Source organism: Trematomus bernacchii, unplaced genomic scaffold (genome assembly GCF_902827165.1).
Source record: "Trematomus bernacchii unplaced genomic scaffold, fTreBer1.1, whole genome shotgun sequence".
In the NCBI taxonomy this organism is placed as follows: domain Eukaryota; kingdom Metazoa; phylum Chordata; class Actinopteri; order Perciformes; family Nototheniidae; genus Trematomus; species Trematomus bernacchii.
Genome location: NW_022987771.1, coordinates 4,875,204 through 4,896,998, shown reverse-complemented (window position 1 = coordinate 4,896,998; position 21,795 = coordinate 4,875,204). Strand labels below are relative to the sequence as shown.

The 21,795-nt window shown below is 42.8% G+C and overlaps 1 protein-coding gene across 6 annotated transcripts in view; it reads left to right on the top strand.

Annotated features, from left to right (window-relative positions):
- The first annotated feature begins 484 nt into the window (after positions 1 to 484).
- The window catches only part of arvcfb (ARVCF delta catenin family member b), a 140,653-nt gene continuing 119,342 nt past the window's right edge, over positions 485 to 21,795 (top strand). For all 6 annotated transcript variants that reach the window (XM_034148524.1, XM_034148521.1, XM_034148519.1 and 3 more), the window contains exon 1: positions 485 to 714. In XM_034148524.1, coding sequence (XP_034004415.1) covers positions 694 to 714 — 21 coding nt within the window. In that variant the 5' untranslated portion in view covers positions 485 to 693. The remainder of the gene's footprint in view (positions 715 to 21,795) is intronic.

Genomic DNA, 21,795 nt, shown 5'->3' with positions numbered 1-21,795 from the left:
TGCACGAGATGGAAGGCTGACAGGCAGGTAGGCCATCCAGTTATTTTAGCCGGGCCGGCTCAGATGATTGGTCGTGCTTTTTACAGCGCCACGGCTTCCACAGATGAAATATGTTTATGTATTTATTGTCAAAGCATTTAATTTATTCATTGCTATCGGGATGTTCAGAGCATTCCATGGAATATAACAAAAAGTGTTCCTCAAGTGAATTACCTACCCTACCTTAAGATTGTCTGATTCCACCACTTTTGTTATTTTACTTCATCCAATTTCAAAATAATTCATCATATTTAAAAAATATTTTCCCAGAGCTCAAAGACGCTTTTTTTGTGGTTACTTCTTCAACCACTGCTAAGAGATACAGTATGCAACACATCCGTAAACCTATCCTATGCGAGCATGTCAATATAATACTCGTGCTTTTATTGTGGAGAGCCCGCCGCTCCACTTCCGGTGTGTCTGCAGCTCACAGTGAGCACTCAGCAGCTGAGAGAGGATGGCTGCCCGAGTCTGAGCTGCTGCCTCTGCGCTACGGAGGGAAAACTCCACTCACACTGACACGGGAAGCGTGAGGAGACGAGAGGAGGATAAGGGAGAAAGGAGAAGTTTTCCCAAACCAGGAACTAGTTGTCACACATTTTTCCCGGGAGGGTTTTATTTTTTATCGGAAACAAAAGGGGGGGATTTTGGACCATGCCTGCTGAAGTGAAACAGGTTAGTGTTGCTGTGTCTGACTCCTCTTATCTCTCTCCTCCTCCTAATTGATTCCTTATTGTTTGGATTGTGTTGCATTCCTATCATTTTTACCCTGGAACATCACTCTTTATGCTGTTATATGTAGCTTTTGTTCACCCAGTTCAATACAAAAGAGCAGAAATGTATCGATGCCCTTCAGGATGGTGTGTGTGTAATGTGTGTGCACATATGTGTAATATGCATGCATGTGGGCTACTACATGAAATCAGATACTGTAAGGAAAGATGGACTTCCACCACTTATTTTGTACTGTAAATAGTCTTGACCATGAGATATGTTCAGTGGTATGTGTGTGGTGTGTGTGTGTATGTGTGTGTGTGTGCGTGTGTGTGTGTGTGTGTGTGTGTGTGTTGCAGTAAAGCAGTGCTGTGACTTATGAGTTACCTGACACATTAATGGGCGCACACATGTCAGTAGCACCTATAGAGTGACTGTTGTGATCAAGGCACAAGCATTTGAAGGAGTATTGAAAGTTGTTCCCCGATCATCGCCTGCAAGGCTCTGAATGAGACCCCAGGCCAGGATTTATTGCTCCTGGGTTGTAGTGCCAAATGTGTGAGAGCCATGGCATTAAAACTCTTTTGTTTTTCACTTGCACAGATACCGCAGGAATGTGCTTTTGTTAGCTCTTGCATGTGTGTGTCTGTGTCTGTGTGGGTGTGTGTGTACCAGGGCATGATGTGCATACATTATTGGAAGTGTTCCCTGTGTTTGAAGCGCATCCACACACAGGCAGCCTACACCATCACAACGCTCTCTTCCCCACCGAGGTTGGCAGCGCTCAGATGCACAAACAAAAAGGAAGACAGACAGAGAGGGAGTGAAGGAAGAAATAAGAATGAATAAGGTCAACTTCTCATCAGCACTGGTCTGCTCCTTACCGAAGTTTGTCAGTTTACGACATTGATAATATGTTCACCGTTTACTCTGGGGTTGAAGGCCATTAGATAACCTCGGCCAAAACCAGAAGCTGTTTCCCTCCCTCCAACTGTCTTTCTTTCCTCCTTTGTATCTGATCAGTTTGAAGGCTGTGCACCAAGTGTGATGGATCAAAAGCGGGGCAAATATTTCCTGCACTCAAAAACTAAAGCGTTGACTTTAATTAAATGTAATTTGTCAACAAATGTCACATAACTGTATTACGTTAGTTGAAAGCAATAATATTAAGTTTAACCTAATCTTTTTTCATTTAAACTTAACATTCAACTAACCTAATACAGTTATGTGAAACTTGTTGGCATAATACATTTAATTAAAGTCAACGTTTCAGTTTTTTCAGTGTGTCCATGGAATCCACGCTTGGATTAGGTGAGCTGGGATTAAATGCATGTCAACAACCTGAGAGCATGCCCTCTCCAGATGCATCCCAAAATGTCCGTGACCCCCTTGAGACTGAGATAGTTGACATACTTAGAGCCAGGCCTGCATCATGGTGCGACCTTTTCAACTCAGCTTGACATTCCTCAGCTTGGGAGCACCTGCTTGGGTCGTGCTGTCAGGCAAACATTTGCAACCTGTGTCCAAGTCACACTTTACCCATATATGGATCAATTTCACAGTCCATGTTGTTGTTTCGGTGGTCTTTAGTCTGGCTTTTGCTCATCCATTTCTTCAAAAATAGATTGGAACAGGCATTTGAACCTCTTTTAGCTGCTACATTTTGCAGTGATGATTTATACTCTACTTAAATGTCTTTCACGTAGTTTTATACTCAGAAAAATGTATATAGCAATAGAGAGATGTTGATCGGCCTTGACCTCATCTTAATACTGCAGCAGAGCTTATGGTAAATTAGTTTTAGCCCACTGAAGATTACTGCGTAGCCCTCAATTAGTGGGGGAGCCTGCACCAGACCACGTCTGAGTTAAATATAAACTCTGATTTATTTTGGTACTTTACACCAGCAGGGTAGCGCCCAAATCCTTCGCATTTAGTTTGCAGAGGCCGTAGCATCTTTGCCTCGTGAAAGATAGAACAACGGATTGGTCGTGAAGGAGAAAGAAAACATTATGAATAATCCAGTAGTCATCATCTTGCCAAGGTCTATCAAAAATACTGACTTTAACTTTTTCTCTGCGAGCTAGAAGGACCCGTCTGCATAACAAAATAATTCATCAGTGATTCAGCCAGAGAGTAAAGGAGGTCTTGTCTTCAGACTGCGGGTTACTGGCAGATTCCTGACAGCTCGCAGGGCTTTCAGCGCTCTCCTCTCTCCGATGCCGTTTGATATCTCACCGAAATTAAGAATCCGTCAAACTTTTCTCCATCTCTCTCTCTGCGGGGGGTTTTTTGTGTGACAGCTCGACCTTCCTTGCAGATTCCTTTTGCCATTCCTCTCCTCAGGCTCCTCTTTTGTGACTGTAGAAGATGTTGGGCAGATCAATATTTGAAGACATGTAGAGCATGATGAGTGGCATTGTTTGGAGAGGGGAGGTCATACAAGAATAATGCCAATGACCGGAAACATATCTGACGGTCAATAACACTGCATCAATGCAAGGGGCATTAACGATGGGGGTTGGGTGGGTGAAGGGGGGGTCGTGAGTGCTGTTGTGTTTTGAAGGTGAGAGAGTCTTGGAAGAGGCGTGATCATATGGTGGAAGGTGGAACCAGATGGCCTTCCCAGCACAGCCTGGCCATACGCCCCATATTTCCCATACCGTTCCCATGGCTGGCCTTATCGCATGACCCATGACACGAGACGGCTTGACATGTTACAGTATCTGTAGCCTGCCATCATACACACTTACTTCCTTCAATGTATGCTGGTTTTAGGTAACCCAAACTGCATTTACATGTGAACAGCTGAGACCCTATATGTACCTCCACACGATGACTATGCCACTGACTTGAAGTTCCTAACATATTTTGGCCAATTATAAAGCATATTTTAATTTGTCAATTCCCTATATCACGATTTCAAATCTACGGAACTGCTTCATTAATCTGGTTTCTATTATGAAATGTAAAGGTTTTTTTAGACTAAGCAATTCATCAATTTAAGAACACAACTAATGATTATTTTCATTATCGACTGATCTGCAGATTATCTTCCTGATTAATCCATACATTTTCTTGGTAATCGTCTGTCAGAAAATAGTAAAAACAGCAATACGCCCAAATGCATTCAGTTATTAGTCGTAGAGAACAAATACAAACAGCAAATGTACAAATCTGATAGGTGAGCCATTGAATTTATGGCATTCATGCTGGATGGATTTTAACTATTGTTTATAGTACTTCATACAAAAATCCACAAATGAATTTATTATGAAAATGTTTTTGTCTTTTGCATACTGCACATGGACTATGCTAAAAATAATTGCTTAAATGACAGTTTGGTTTGTCTGAAATCTCTTGATGATACCCTATACTATACTGGACATCTGGTCCAACAAGTGTCTTAAAACAAACACGTAAAAATATGTGAAAAATGTGACCCCAGCAAGTATTACACTTTACTATACATAGTACCCTGTATGTTCTCGCTCCGTATCATATGAACACACCCTCATGAGTTTGGTGTTTACTCTGTGGTTATGTTCTGATGAGCTTTAGGGGTCTATGCCACTTGACCCTTGGCACTACAGACCCCCCCCCCCCCCCCCCCCCCCCCCCTTAACCCAATTGGCTGTCAGTGTGACCGATGCAGGGCCACTCGATGTCTGACCACTGGCCATAATGCTCCCTCAGCTTCCATCATCACGCTGTTGGAATTATTAAAAAGGCGAGTGGTAGTAAATTGGAAAGCTGGAGGGGGGACGAGCGATGCTGGAGATGGACTGTTATGTTTGGAAAAGCGTTATGGAGAAGTAGCGGCGCATTAATGAGACGGCAGCTTATTATCTTGCTAGAGCTGCCGGTTGTTTTTCTTACCTATTCAGCTCTCCAGCGTGCCCTATTATCTAAAGAGTGTGCAGGGTGCATACACTATGAATCCTGAATGCATGCATATCATTCATGCACATCTTTAAAACATCACATTGTGTTTGCCTGGTTTACATTTTGTATAATACCGTCCTATCTCTTGTTAATGACTGCTTGAATGATTGAGGGCTATTAGTGCTTTTTCTGCTGCCAAATACATTTAACCATCCCGAGGTGAGGTGTAGTCACGATGTCAGGCCACTCTTTCTTCAGCGCACACACACTCACACACGCACACGCACACACACGCACACGCACACACACACGCACACGCACACGCACACACACACACACTGGAAGCTACCAGAGGAACATCAATTGGATCCCCGGCTTATTTACTCAGTGTTTGTCTGCAGGCTACGCACAGGGTAGTCCTGTTTATAAGGCAGTCGGATTCATAGCTTTCCTGGCTGTGTCCAATAAACACCTTTCTATCTGTGCTGCAGGAAGCCAGCAACAAGATCCATGTTTTCGATCGGGCAGATAAGGAAGCCACTTGCCTCTGAGAAAGCAGAAAAGGCTCAGTCACACAGTCTGACCTGAAAGTTGGTAAAGCAGAACTCCTATCACTTTAAGTAAACTTGTGCTTGCAGCCACATCCCGGCTGTATTTGCTGTAGTGACACATTTTTTGTATGATAATCTCATATTTTAATAGTGGTCTGATTGCATAATACTATTTTGGTTATTACCCAACGCTCTAATTTAAGAGATGTAAACACCGCTCTCCTGTTAGGGTGAAACCACGCTGAGTCAGGTCTGATTATCCTTGATGTTTTCAAAAGACGCTTGTGGTGCTAATGATTGTGAAAATAGGATTTACTGAATACATTCAAAAACAGTTTTGCACAGAAGCGGACTATAGGTCACTGGACAAAAAGGAGACTATTCTTTTTAATGACCCAATGTGCGGTCACGTTGACCTGCGTGGTGTGGTGGGAGTTTGTGTGCAAGCATATGTATGTGTGTATCCAGCGTGTGTTCGCATGTGTCATTCACTGTAATTGGCTTTCCTGCAGCGACTGTTGTTAAAGCTGCAGATGTGACAGCTCTTTGGGCAGCACCATGGACAAATGAGGACCCTGGTGATCCTAAAAGTCAGTGATTGATATCAACAGGGGCTGCAAATTCAAATTTGACCAACATCTGTATACACAAACAGCTGGTAAGGTCAGCCTTGATGTATAGAGGTGATGTAGATTAATTGAATTTCCCCTAGAGAAAGAAAAAACCATACAAGTGGTTTGGATGGATGGCAGGAACATAAACAGTTGTCAATATAGCCTATGTGATTATTGGATTAATTGATATGGAATGTGCTAGGGCTGCTCGATTATGGCAAAAATCATAATCTCGATTATTTGGGTCAATAATTGATATCACGATTATTAAAAACGATTATCCATTTACTTTGAAAACATCCATTTATTGGAGAAAAAAAATGTGAACAGTATGTTTTTAACAGTTGATTACCCTGAACTTAAAGTATAATTCAACTGAAAAAAAAAAAATTACAAAAAAAAAAAAAAAATCGTTTTCATAATCGTTGCAAGCCAAAATCGTAATTGCGATTTAAATACGATTAATTGAGCAGCACTCGCTGAATGTGTTATTTATCTTGATTGGAACATAACACCATACAGACCATACAGGGAAAGTTTTCCCACCTCCACGCTGGGAATACCACCACCACCCAGACCTTCAATCTGAGTCTGCTTCTGGGGCCTTTTCAAAAGATCTGGGGTTTCTTTAGCAGCTATGTATAGTTCATATAAGCTCCTCCCCCTCCATCCTGCAGCTGGGGACCTCTTAGAGGGGCCCTGAGGGGGAAGGTCAAAGTCCTCATAGAGCTTCCCTCAACCAGAAACCCAGGAACAAACAGCTCTCTACTTTTCCCTTTCTCTTTTGAACCCCCTCCAGTAGCATCCAGATTGTACGAGGCAGTACATGCAGGGTTCGGGGGGGGAGGGAGGGAGATGGCTGCTCTTGCGTGTTTAGTCTAGAACTTTCTTTTGAGGGATTAGCCCACTTCCTGCCTCTGGGCCGGACACTAGAAGCAGTTGGGAGGCTGGTCGCGGAGAGCATCGATTCCTCCATCATCGTACCATCTGTCTCACGCTGCCTTGTGGGATTAATGATTCCCTCTGACAGCTCTTTAGTAGGGCTCTATCAGTGCTGGCTGACCATTCAGATTATGCTGACATGTGGCAGTGCGAGGACTCTCTGGTTTATTTAGTGTAACTGAGGCTGTAAGGAGTCTTCACAATCAAATGGATTTGAAAACCAAAACAGACATTTTGTAATAGAAGCTACCAGTTACACATTTAGCAGCTTTGTTAAGCGCGTTATTGCAACATCAATGAAGTTAAATTGAATCAGCTAGATAATCTGTTTTTGAAGTATCTGTTAACTATTTATTTGGCAAAGGGCTCCTATTGTCCCACTGTATTTGTAAAACCGGTACATCTAACCGTTGTAGATCCATGTTTTGCTTACTCAGAGCTCAGTCACAAAGAGTTTGAAGGCTGACTGTTTGTGAACCGTTGGCGGTTGAAGTGCACTGATGAGGTCCGGCACTTCATTAATATGCTGCTCTGAAACCAACAACACACAATAGTGGCTGTAACTGCTCATGGCTTTGATCCAGGGAGAAAAAGAAAAGACAATGAAGAAAGGGAAAGTCCAAACCACTGTAAACTGACCGGTCATGGGTCCACAACGGCCCCTGTTACACAGCCTGCACACAAACATTATGCTAACCAGTGGCAAGAGTTCAGCCAAACCATGCACAGCAACTCTTAAAATGGGAACGCTTCAGCGCTGCCAATTCTCCACGCAGGCAAGCGCTTCGTACAGTTGAATGCGTTTTACAATAGAGGCACTGGACTGGCTTTCACATGCCATTACATGTGATGGCACAGCATTGTTACCCATCTACTCCTGATATGTGCTCAGCCCATTCCCAGAGGAGCCACTGGTGAACAATGGAGTGATGCGCCTCCTCGCACATTCCACAAGGCTCCATTGAGCTGTCTAATGAACCTCTACCGCATGCGCTGGATGCCGGGGCTCCATGAAAATACCAGCTCGCCCCATCACACCCCCTCATATTTAATTTGTTTGGAATGTGTAATAGGCTGTGAAGTGGAGCGTGGTGCAGTGTTGATCTGTGCCAACCAGGTCTGCGGATATGGAGGGACAGGTGCCAGCCGTCCGAGGGAAGGTGCTGTACTTAACACTCTGCGGCGGGTTGAAGAGTGTGCAGTCCTGGCCCTGTGGTGCAGGGTGTTAGAGCTGCCAGTATCCTGTTGCTCCAGCCAAGCAAGCTTTTAGATTGGTAATAGCTTCATGTTCTTTATCTGAAGAGGGGGCTGCTGAAAGTTGGACAGAAAAGGATTCAATCAAAGGGCACAGTAGGCATGACGCACAGCACAGGTTTTAACTCAATCCTGCGTATTAGAGGGAAATCATTCCAGCAGAAGCAGAGAATAAAACCAAAAAAACACATTTCTAAACAGTTTCCCTGTTTTATACTGCTATTAAAATCAGCTATCAGGATTTTGTTGTGCATTGGCTTACAATTCTATTAGTTAAAAGAAAATGTCTGCTTTATTAGATAATGATATCATGGCGGAGTGTCTGAGAGAGGGGAAACTTATGACCTGATTACGCAGTTACATTAGCTGCTTAGCCACGAGAACACCCCATTTTCTATCATTATTTGTTCTTATACTGTAGGTCATAAAAAAGCGCACAGTGACATATATAGAAAGATGTTAAACACGCTTCAACCGCCTTATAAGAACTTTCAGGTTCACTTTATTGCACCTGGCGTAATAATGTTTTTTGCCTTTAATCCGTGGGCTCAAGTCTACTTTGGGCCAAACATCTGAAGGCTCTACTCATGGTGACATGAATAGCTCCAACCTCTGAACGTCTGCCAGTGTCTCTGGGTTTATTTGTCCTTGTAGACTTTGTGCAAGAAAATATACAGCTCTGAAGATTGATAAATTGCTTCTCAAATAAACCCAATGTTGTGCTATTTTCCTAGCTGGACCTTTGACTGCCAATGCCATTAAACCTCACATTGATATTTATTTCCCTTTGTTAAGTTGTCATTGGTTTCCAATCTGCTTGCTTCCGGGATCCTTAGAGCTTCAAGTAAGGTCTTAATTTAACACCGTGGATGTCGAGCAGCTGTATTTTCTATTCTCTTTTTACCTCCCTCAGATTAAGAATGTGTGGAAAAGAGTCCACTAAACCCCACAAAAGTTCTCAAAGTTAAGCAAACAAGACCTGTTGACACAGACCTCCTTGAGTTCCCGAATTCTTTCCATCATATTCTAGGACAGTTAAGAGAGGCTTAATCCAATAAAACCCACTCTCCGCATGTTTTGTGCTCTGTCTCTCTTGAATCCGGCATTGAGTGTGTGTGAGGGGGGGGGGTGAGTCGGTTCCTGTGAAGGAGTGGCCAGCTGCAGCCTCTGTTGTTTGGGCCACAAGGGAACTCAGGGAGTGTTTTTTGGGGTCATTGAACAGCTACATTCCAGATTTGAATGCTCAGATGGGAGCACTCATTCCTCTTTTCTTCCAGGCACAATCCACCTCCACTGTTTTGCCTGTGTCACGTCCCCACAGTCTTTCAAGAATAATGTCCCTGAAACACTGGTGCTAATGAAGGCTTCTGGTGTAACAGGGAACATGTATCAATGCCCTCCTTGTGCCGTGCCGAAGCGTCACTTACCAGCGCGCCATAAGTCTCAGGAGACCAGACTGAGTGCACCCTTTTCCTTGATCCTTCATGTTCTCACGCCACTCATGTTGTGACTTTAACAAGGCCCTGTTATGGTGTTGTACTGCTAATGGTGATGAAAGTGAAGTGCAATGAGGGCTTTACAACCTTCTATAATTACTCGCTGAAATTATCTCAGATGGTACTTTTTTTTACAGTCAGGGAAAAATGTTATGGGAGGAATTTAAATGTATCTTAACTCTGACATCCTGAGCACAAGACACACCGGCAATGTCGCATAGCGTTGCGTTATTTGACACCCCTTGTTGCGTTTAGGTCGTTTGCCCTCGACTGAAAGCCAACGCCCCGTTTCAGTAGTCAGGTGTGAGTACACAAAGGCCCCTGACTTTAGCTGACAACAAACCAGAGACCTTTACTCAGCAGCAGGCTCATTTGATCCTTTTAACACCAACCCAACCAGGAGTGGATCACCATTACAGACGAGGACCTTTCACAGTATTTTGGCTACTTTATCTAAGAAACCTTTCATAAATGTGTGTATCAGAGAAAAAAAAATGCTGATCCAGTGTTTGAAATACCTGACAAATGAATGTACATTATAACATTGACGCAAAATCCTATATTATCGATGAGACACCATCATGAAGACACAGTTGAAAACTCTGTTATTTCACAGTATGTCTGCATATAGACCAACTTTAGTATACAATGATTGTTGGTGTATTAGTGAGTTAAACAGCATTTGCATTCTCAATTAATTAAGGGTGTGCCAAAGAATGAACACACAGTGCCAGATAATGGGTTTGTGTTCCCAACCATGCAACATGTGCCGATTTTAAGTGTTTAACCAATGGTTTAATCATGATATATTGATTAAAAAACATTGTGGGTTTCAGCCCCGAATAATTCATTACTGCTGTATTTCTTTGTAGTTCTACAGTTTACCAAATGATGAATATGCAAATATGTTCATGTTCTGCTAAATTAGTGGTGACAAATTGCCTGCGTTCTCCAAAGAGTCCAGAATTATTCCGGTTAACAGTCTCACTGAAATATGGTCATAGCAGCAGGGATACTAATTCTGCAGGACGGCCTTCAAAGGGAAAGCTATTGTGTCCCCTGCCACATTGTGGTGTGAAAATCACAGTGGGCATGTTCACAGAGAGCAGTCTGAAAATGACAGGCCTCCATCCACGCTTTTTGCAATCTGAGGCTTGCAGGCAGCAGGACTGGCATGAAGTCCCTGGCCCTCCGACCTGCTGTTGTGGAGCTGCAGCGTCTTGTCTTCTCTATCCAGCAAACACCAACAAACCCAATTAACTTCACCTCTTGGCCAAACACTCCCTCCTTCTCTTCTACCACAGCTGTGCAGTTTGAGAAGTCCTCACTACTTTGAAGACTCTTTGCCTGAGTGGCTGCTGTGGGTATGGTGAATGGTGAACTACCAATCAGAGGGTCAGTGGTTCAATCTTTTTGCCCTGCAATCAACATCTGGAAATGACTGACCTCCCCTGAATTGCTCCTGTGGGAAATGTACTAGAAGTTCTGGTTGGATAAAAGCTCAATGTAATGTGATGTTCAGATTCCCAAAGTGTCATTCTAAGCCCTTAAAAGTGTTTCCCTTGCCCTGATTTGCAGTTTTTAGGGTGCAGAGATGTGCAGTGCATAGAGCAGGTGCTGCAGAGAACCACTTTTCCTGCCTTCATACTGCGGAGAATCTCTCCTGGGACGAGCTGATGTTTCAAACTCTCTTTATTTGTTATGTTTGCTATACACAGGCTGCATGTTTCTGAGTTTGCGCGCATTGTGGATACTGAGAGAATGTAATAGACGCTCCTATATGAATTCCTGTGTGCTGTGCATATTTGGAAGTGCACTTTGCTGGCGGCAGCACTGCAGTGTTGTGCAGTGGGCTTGTGAAGTGGGTCAGCCTCTCTGTAGAAGCTCCTGTTGGCTCTCAGAGGAGAATGTGTGAAAAAAAAGACAAAATGAAAAGCCAGAAGAGATCTGATATCCCCATCAGTGTGACCAGACACATTGCTGTCCCCTGTGAACACGGACAAGCTAAATAATGATGTTAGGTACATGCCTTCTGGACTCATGCTTCCTTTGTGATTTATTCAGGAAGTTATCCATCTGTCCTTGCCATATATAATAAAAAGTTAGATGTGCGTTTACTAGTTTTTTCGACAGTATTCGTTTTTCGACAGCATTCCAGATTCATTCAGGAAGTTATCCATCTGTCCTTTGCCTTGCATAATAAAAAGTTAGATGTGTGTTTACTAGTTTTTTCGACAGTACTTCTCACTGGTGTTACTGTTGTGGATCAAGTACCTTATGTTAAAATATAACAGAATAGGAACTCAGAGAGACTGGTGATTGAAGTTAAAGATAATATTGTTGTACAAAAGTATAAGAGACAGACAGAATACTTAACATTCTTTAGCAGGAAACACTGCTAGCAGAAAGACTGACAGTCATGTTACAAAGGTTATCCTCTTTGAGCTAGATTATAACATCCTAGGTAAGGCCAACAATTACTCATTATATCATCAGCAAAACATCACAGTCGGTCCAAAAGCGACTTTCTTTTCATTGGAATTAGAATATTGTGATTGCCTATGAGCATGTTTCATAATGAAGCAATTATAAACGCGCACTGTAGTCTCTATGATATCCTGTTTGTATGGATATTTTTCTCTTGAAGTTTCTTCCTTTGGCTTGGGGTTTCAACTTGGCTGCCTTGAATGATGTGCACTTGGCGGATTCATGGATCCTTCAGTCCTCCCTGGCAGTCAGAGCTGCCTTAATTGTTGCATGCCTCTGGAACGTGCCTCGCTAATGGGGCTGTTGGAGTCTCAATCAGTCAGTGCAGCGTTTCCCCTCTCTAATATCTCAGCTTGAACAGTCAGGGCAGCCTCGATGATGCAACAAACTGCTTTGGCTTGGTGACACAACTCACAAGGTTTTATCCTGGAGGTACGATATCTCTTTCATGCCTCTTTTAGGCCGCCTGCTGTCAAACTGGGATGCAGCAGAGATTACATTTTCTTGATAATATCTGCAGGGTCTGTTTTTGTTTGTCGCCTGGGTGGTCTTATGAAAAAAATTTGGTGTGATGAAATATGACAGCCATGCACTCACACCGTTACAGAGGCTAATTTCTCAGACTGTGACAACATAATTCGAGCTGGATGTGCAGAGAATCTGTTTTGATGATACTTCAGCAATGCCTGAGGAAGGGGAGGGGGGGATTGGTGATGCCATTACCGAAGGCGCTGTAAACACTCAATCATAGCTGCTAATCCTCTTAGACATCGCTTAGTAATCACACAGGTAAGAGGTCCTCTACAGATTGGAGTCAGGATGGGGCTTTTCCCGTAAAACTCCAGAGATTTACATAATAGGAGCTTATTGCTCATTCCCTGAATTCATTGAGGATCGGATCAGAATGCCACCATCTTTTCATTCAAAGTGTCCAGGGGCTGACTCATTGTGTGTTATCCCGGAAGTCTATAGAGGAGAGTTGGGAAACTGGAACAGCAGTGGACTAATACCTCAAATGAGTCATGATCCATTTGACGGGCCCCTCTCCGTCCCCCTTTACCTGCCCATGAGTTAGGGGTGGGGGAAATAATCGATACAGCATAGTATCACGATACCTTGCGTGGCGATATTGTATCGAATCACGGATGCCAAGTATCAATATTTTATTATATAAACATTTTTTTATATAAACTGTAGCATATCCCTCCGAAAGATGGTCGTATATAAAACAGGAAGTTACGTTAAGACATGTATACAATTGCAATGAAAGTAACAAAAATAATGCCATCTCCTTTTCAGGTTCAAATAACACAAATTGGGTTATTTACATAAACTATTCATAATGCAAATACATTTTTTAACCAGGAAGGGAAGACGGACATGGATATGAGCCATGTGATTTGCAATATCGCAATATATCGTTTCGCAATACTATCGTATCGTGGCTTAAGTATCGCGATAGTATCGTATCGTGGGGAGCCCGGTGATTCCCACCCCTACCACAGAGTCCTGCATCGGGTCGGGTACCCGCGGGTAAAAAAGTGATTCGCGGGTGGTCTTTTTTTCCGGGTTCGGTTCTGGGTAAAACAAAGAATAAGCGGGTCGGGTCGCGGGTGTTGCATAATAAATATATTAAAATAGGCCTAATAATAATTTAATTTAATGTTTAAATCCTCAGACCTCTCCCCCGCGGGACCGCGCATAATCATAACCTCTGCACTGCATCAATCTGCTGCTGAGCGCGCCACATTCGAAATGGCTGAGGTGAAGGCGAAGCTCGGAGAATACAGCAATGTCAATATCTCTTCCTCAAGAGCGAAATCCAACATCTGGGAGGCTTTTGGTGTCATCCTAGATGGAGAAAATAACCAACATCCCACGCTTTTGGGGCCAAATATGCAACTGCGTGTGTTAATAATTGCATGTTTTCTCATATGCTCATAGGATATGCGGGTTCGGGTCGGTTTGAGGAACTAATTGGCATATGTGCGGGTGGCGGGGCGGGTTCGGTATTGCACGTCGCGGGGGCGGGAGCGGGTCTTGAAAATCAGACCCGTGCAGGACTCTGCCATCAGTCCTTTCCTACTCTTGAAATAACTATCAAGAGAAGGTTTTACCATTCAGACCAAAGTGAGCATCCTCCCACTCCACACTGCTGGCCTTGTCTTTGCTCCCCTCTGTTGCTTAATCTTTATTTTGGCTTTAAAACAAGTACTGGATCTCCTGGCAGGGAACACAAACCTCTAATACGGGAAGATGTGAGCACCTCGTCACCATATGGGGTTCGTGAATTACACAGAATTGCTCTCTAATCTCCACAACATGTCAGGAATTTGCAGCCCTTGTTTTTCAGGAGAAAATAACAGTCCCCTCAGCACGTGGCTTCTCTTTTTGGCGTGCAGTGTGTTGGAGGAGTCTGTTGCAACCCTATAGTACCCTGACTTTTGAAACATATACTAAAAACTAACATGTACATGATGTTATTCCTCTTTTAGCTAGTATTTTTGATTACTTTTAGCCCTTTTTCATCAGATACATACTGCATTTTGTTGCCACTGAATGTTAAGAATGTGGCAAGAGAAACATATATTACAAATATTCTAAAAGGTTATTCTTTTGCACAGAGTGCTGGCAGTGTTTCTGATTGGTGGCCTTGGTTTACACTGTGTCTCCTCTGCTGAAGTAGTTATGTGTCAGATATCATTGTCCTGTTTCTCTGGTGTGATGCACTGTCTGCACATGCTTGCTTTTGTTTTCTGAGAAATCCTTCAATGGATGCTGGTGATTCAAGTCTGCCTGCTTTCCAGACGAACTGATGTCCTCCTATTTAGTTTCGCAGGAAGCACAAATCTGTTAATATGTGTTGAAATACCATTTTGAATAAAAGTTTGTGGAGCTGCTTTCTATAAATCATATACTTAAAGGTGGGGTATGTAATTTATTTCAGAAACACTTTTTGTTATATTCCATGGAATGCTCTTAACATCCTGATAGCAATGAATATATTAAATGCTTTGACAAAAAATCCATAAAAAAATGTCATCTGTGGAAGCTGTGGCGCTGTAAAAAGCACGACCAATCATCTGAGCTGGCCCGGCTAAAATAACTGGATGGCCTACCTGCCTGTCAGCCTTCCATCTGTGCACAAACTTATCTCGTGCCCTCATTGGTCATGTGCGCGTTCGTGTGTGTTGGAGGAGGGGCTCTGTAAGGAAGTCTGAAGGAAGAGGCAGATTGTTTGCGGTTGTGTACTTTCAAATTCTAGTGCACTCGAGCTGGTTTCTCCAAAATGACATACCCCACCTTTAAAGACATATTTGTTTGGCAAGGATCCTCTTAAAAAAATCACACCATGATCATGATATTTTTTAATTTAATGACAACAATTATGCAAAAATGATCAATCCCTCCAATATCTTGAAGCTCAATTAGTATTTTTTTTACTAGCGTTACTCATGGCCTATAATCAAACATCGTTTCCACCACATTTTGTTTAGAACTTCGGGATTTTCTTGGGTCTTGCCTTTGTGAACACAGATGGAGCAGTTGGGAAATCTAATCATCTTGGCATTGGTTAGGGTCAGGATCTGGACCTTCATGTGTAAACCAGCCCTTAATCCAAGAGGATTTTTCTTCTCCTCGCACAATCTGTTTCACCTTCATTTCATACAAATATTGCTAAATTAAACACGTTCCCTGCAATCTGTCAGCATGATACAGTAGCATTTATAGTTTCATTATCGAGTCGTTGACATATTCTTTGAATAAAACATTGTCATGTTGCTGATAGATATGACTTGTGTTTGTGGTGAAGCACAGAGTCAACACAGATGACTGCAGTTAATATGTTACAGCCTCACTCTTTTTGTGAGATGTATTCGTGTGGGCACAATTCCTGAAGAAATATTTCTCAGCATTGAGTATTTGAGGCTTTTCGGGTGGAGGTCTGTTAGCGTCTCATTACACGACAGACTAAGTTATGTGTAAACAGTGAGAGTCATCACTTTCTTTCCCACTGTGGAGAATCATTTGTGGTGGTGTGGCATTAACTTTGTCTTTGTATCTTTGAATCATAATCTGGAACAGGCTGTTCCCTGTTAGATACATTCCTCAGGTTTAGCAGAAGTCTTCAGATATCATCCGTCTGTAGTCTTTGTTCACCGCATCACTGACCTGAAAAAGTTGTTTTCATCATTTTGAGATATTGCCTCGTTCCTTCCTGAGGCCAGTGGACTAATGGGCTTTGGTCTGGAATCCACTCCAGTGTTTTCTCCCACGTCGGACCGTTTGCTGAGGCCCCAGTGGGGTAGACAATGGGCTTGATATGAAATATGCACCATGACTGGGGCACTCGAGCGAGCAGTCGATGTGTTCACTGCAGTTTGATAGAAATCTCCTCCGATTGAAGAGGAAAAACAGAACTCCAATGCTTCCAGGGATCTGAAATAAGATTGAGTGTTCATTTTGTTATTGGATTGTGCCTGTCTGCTATATATCTAATGCTCTCTGGCACGCAATGCTTATAACTCTGACTTGTCTCTCTTTGTCTCAGGCAGAATTTCATTCTAATGAAATGAGGGTGCATCCAGAGTTCTGATTTAGACGTGAAACAATTGTTATGTCTTATTTATTTGCTGAAATTGCCATGCTGCCAGTGTGAGTGCGAGGGTGATGCTCCACACACTGCTCAGCCGGGTGAAGCCTGGATACTGCGCAGATGCTCAGAGTAATTGCAGTGAAATCTGGGTAGGGGAGATGATGAGTCCCTCTCCAAACCCAGCTGTCAGACACAAACTCGTTCTGATTTAAGGAGCTGCTGCATGGCTGAGCTGAAGCAGCCCGGAGAAGTCAGGTGTTGAGCCGGTGCACAATAAGGCAGCAGAAACACTGCCTGCTGGCTTTGATGCCGACCCTCTGACTCATCTGGCCGTGAAGGCTCAGACGGGAACTGACTTTTAATGAAATCAGCTCTGTGTCATGTCAGGATATGCATTTGAAGACTCTGTGATTACTAAAAAGTTTTGTTCACAGCGGGGTAAAAACCATCTGAGCCAGCCAATATGGTATCAGAGGCTTTTGGGGTTAGAAAAGAAACCAGAATGACGAGGATTTAATAAGCAGTTTTGTTGTGCCATGAACTGCTCACATTTGAATAGTGATGGGTGGAAAATACTTGGGAAAAAAAGCCTCCCTGTTAGCTTAAACTGTATCATTAGCTATAAGCGCCTAGTGATTTGGTCAGAACTAGGGCTACACGATATTGGAAAAAACTGACATTGCGATATTTTCTTCCACTGCGATATATATTGCGATATGAAAAAATACAGGAATTGAAGAAAAGACAGTTTTTTTTGTCCGCAAACCATCCTTTCTTGAACTTTAATGCTATACAATTGGTATTTTTTTAACAATATTCAACCGAATGACGGATTTTAGTCACGGTCTTCTGGATCTTAAGTTATCAGAGCAACAAGCTGAGCTAGCTCGGTTATCCTGCTGTGATCTGATCAAGAATGATTGTGATTGGTGGTTTGCTGTGCATGCAGATGTCACTCACTCAAGTACCCCTGACATGAGAGCCGCGCGAGTTTTCCTTTTGTAGCAAGCAGCACAATAATTGTAACATGACGTGTTTGAATTCATTTGCCTACTTAACGGTAGGGTAGGGTTTGAGAAACCAGCTCGAGATCGCTAGAATTTGAAAATACACAACCGGAGAAAATCTGCCACTTCCTTACAGAGCCCCTCCTCCAACACACACGAACGCGCACATGACCAATGAGGGCACGAGATAAGTTTGTGCACAGATGGAAGGCTGACAGGCAGGTAGGCCATCCAGTTATTTTAGCCGGGCCGGCTAAAATGATTGGTCGTGCTTTTTACAGTACTACAGCTTCCACAGATGATTTTTTTATGGATTTTTTGTCAAAGCACTTCAGATATTCATTGCTATCGGGATGTTAAGAGCATTCCATGGAATATAACAAAAAGTGTATCTCGAGCCGGTTTCTCAAACGTACCTACCCCACCTTTAATATCGCACGTCCTAAAAAAAAGAAAAAAAAAGAAAAGATCGCACGATATATCATGCAGCCCTAGTCAGAACCCAGGAGTTTAACACATTAGTGCATTGATTTGCATAGCAACTGTTTGAAAATGCATGTGTTTGTGAACATTTCTATAATTAATGAAAGAAACAGCATCCAGAATGAGGAGGCATCTGTAAACACGTGCAACAGGCAACTAGCAACAATTCAACACGTGCCAATGTTCTTTAATGCTAATGCTACCTGTGTAATGGTGCTTCTGGACTTCAAACACATGCTGCTTCTTGAATGTCTGCGATGCACATCACTTATCACCTGACGCTAACTTCCTGTATTCTTTGTTAACCTTATCACTGCCAGCTGCTTTCTGTCACAGGAATTTCATGTGCGATGCTAACAGGCTTCAGATGCCAATCAAAGTGTAATGTGAAACGGAGAGGTTTAGGAAATGCGAGAATGAGTTCCTCTTACCAATTCCCCTTCAAACATTAATATTTCTGGTTTACAGCAGGTTGCATCATTTTCAAACACTGAAAATGTCCTTATGTAAGCTCTCATGAAATTGCAGCAGTGAGTTTTATTAACATCCTCTATCGTTTGTGAAGAACACATCGATTCCTGATAAAATGGACAGTGATTTATTTGTAACTTCACTCCAAGACAGATCTTTATCCACATCATGTATTGACATTAACGTCACCCTCAAGAAATACAATGTGTGCCTTCTTGTCTCCAGACGGTGCCTCAGACAACCTTTTGTGTATGAACTTCACATTCCTGCCGAGGCATCAAGGAAGAGGACAGAGCTGCGGCCACAAAAGCACAGGATGTTAGTCTGTATTGTAGTTAACGCTGTTGATGCTCCAGCCCTCCAAGTCACTTCCTACGCAGTGCTTTTGTAACCTCTGCAATCCTGTGTGAAAAGCTGACTAGGACCTTTTGAGAAACTTGCAGATCTGCTTCTTTTCTAGCAGTGTAAAGCTGACAAAAAAGCCCTGTGGTTATATTCAGTTATCCCAGAAAAAAGATTTACTTTTGATTGTGTGCCTGCTTTTCTTTCTCCAGAGCTTTGCTTCTTACAGCTCGTTCTCGGGGAGGATTATTGGAAAAGGCTGTCACTGTCCAGAATTTCTTTTTTTCAAACTCGCAAATAAAAGTCCTGTGGCAGTGTGTGTGGGTGTGTTTGTATGTGTGTGTATTCCTCAGAGCATCGCCCTACTGTTTGGCTGCTGCTGAGAGAAACATCATGTTAGAGACAACTTTAATATGTTTAGACTTTTGCTGAAAACCAGCCAGTCTTGTTCACCTCTGATATGATTCCTTTGTGACCACAGCTAGTAAAAAAATTATAATAATCATAAAAAACGATGTCTTACAGGGCGAATTACTCAACGGTGGCGTTATTTTACTCAGCAGCTTGTGGAGTATGGGTCTGTTAAACCCGCAGTGAAAGCTCCTAACACACCTCGACAATTTCACGATTAACACTCATATGTCTGATTTTGTTACACGTATTCAAAAGATTTTCCAGACAGTTTTTCTCTCACCACAAAGGACGTCTGTCTTTCTGAGTGTGTGTCAGTACATGTGCGATTGTAGTGAGTTATTTTTGGGCTACACTTCTGCAGAACTCATTGCACAGAGTTGTTGAACGCACCCCCTCCTCCCAAACCACCTCCTGACAAAAGCTCTCCACTCAGTTGGTCTGGCTGCAGTCATCTCACACCCTCCACTCTATTTTAAGCCTTCAGACAGAGGACCCGCTCCCCCCCCTTTAGTGGAGCCCCTTCTCTCTGTGTGGGCCGGAGCATGGGGCTCCGCTCACTCCAGATATTTACACTCTCGCACGAAGCAGCTCAGGCCAGCTGGTGCAGAGGTAACAGCGGAGGTAAACCTCTGGATGCTGAGGCCTCACTAACCCTCTGTCCTGGCTATTTACAGAAAGTTGGAGGAGGATGCTCATTAAAGTTTGCTTTCTAACAGAGGAGCTGACATGTTTGTCAGGGCTGTACCAGCGGGTCAGCGCACAGCAGCCCATAATATGCTCTGAACAGATTTAGAATTTGGACTGAAATAGGCTGAACTTGGACTGATTGGCTTCTCTATCTTGTTCAGATTATTAAGTATTTCCTTTCTGATAAATGAATGCCCATTGGCTGAATTGAAAATGCAACAGAAGGAGACTGCTTTTCAGAACCTTGCGTATTTCCAATATGGCTGCAACTAACAATTATTACAATTATGGGTTATTCCACTGACTATTTTCAACAGTAATTGATGTAACATTTGGTCTATAACATGTTAGAGGATAGGGAAACATTTGATCCCATTTCCATCAAGTCCAAGTTGATGTCTTTACATTTCTTCTTTTGTCAATCCTTAAGCCCACAGATAATCAGTTGATTAAGATAGAAACAGGAAAAAAATGTCTGCCAGTTCTGCATAAAAAATGACTTTAAATATTAATAAATGTTCTAAATAGTTGACATTTAGTTGAGGAATCGATTAGTCGATGAACGACCATTGCAGCTGTAATGTTTAACCGACTAAAAGGTTCTCATTCTGTTTTCCCGGGCATACACAGATCGCCCATAGCTGTACTAATGGGAACACCAGCATTGTATAACTTCTGCAGGACTGGACCATTTAACCCTGCGTTATGTATGAAATCCTCCTGCCAGGGTGGGGTTGGATTCCTGGTGTTCAGACAGCAGGAAAGTGACCCTCTGTTTCCTTCCCGTCTGCATACAGTTTGCCCAGCTCCCGCTATGTTTATAGTGCAAGGCCAGCAAAACGCCGCCTACCATTACAATAAGATAAACACGTACCCTGGAGTAAGCACATTGTCTATCCCCACTCTCCTGACATTAGCACGAGTTCTCACAGCCAATTGACTTTGTATTATAACTGCTTGACAATCACCACAGTGTTTTAAGTTACAGCGCCATTTATTAGGCTAAATGTTTAATTGGAAATAACTTTAGCAGATGATTTGAATCGGAAAGCACTCATCGATCTTCAATAAACACAGTGCTTCCTACCACACATACAGCAGAGTATCATCATGTTTCCTGGTTTTAGGTTTCATCGAGTTTGCTCTAAAGACTCAGACGTCCACCCTGGAAAGTACCTTTCATTTTTGTCAATTAGGGGAAGCAGATGAGGCTAACTTGATTTGCAGTGGCTGCACGGCATCGGAATTGTGGGTAATCAGATGGCCAGAGCGCACCGGACATCCTCCGTCTGACAGAGACACAAACACACAAGCTCCTCAGTGTTCCTGATAATCACAGCTGTAGACGGGGAGGCGGCGGCTCTATCTCTGCTGCAGGACAACTCTGCTGCTAATGGACGAGCTTCGAGCAACACTCACCAAAGTGTGCCACGATGACTGATGTTATTTGCATAATTACTTTAAGATTACCCACGTTCCCCGGGGTTAAAGCAGTTATGTTGTGGATCTATTACAAAGTGGAGTCTGGAGATCCCCAAAGGTCCTTGTAGACAAGCCAGGGGGTCCAAAGCAAAATGAGCAATAGTTGAGTGTGTTCATTACTTCAAATGATCCTTGGTACACTGTGTGAATGAAGATCTTATAAATACATTTGACCACTTATACAACTGTCATTCCTTAAAGGGGACCTATCATGCAAAATGCACTTTTGTACGTCTTTTATACATGAATATGTGTCCCCGGTGTTCCAGGGAACTCACCAAGTGTCAGAAAACACAACCCTCTCTATTTTCCTCCATACCCAAATCTCTA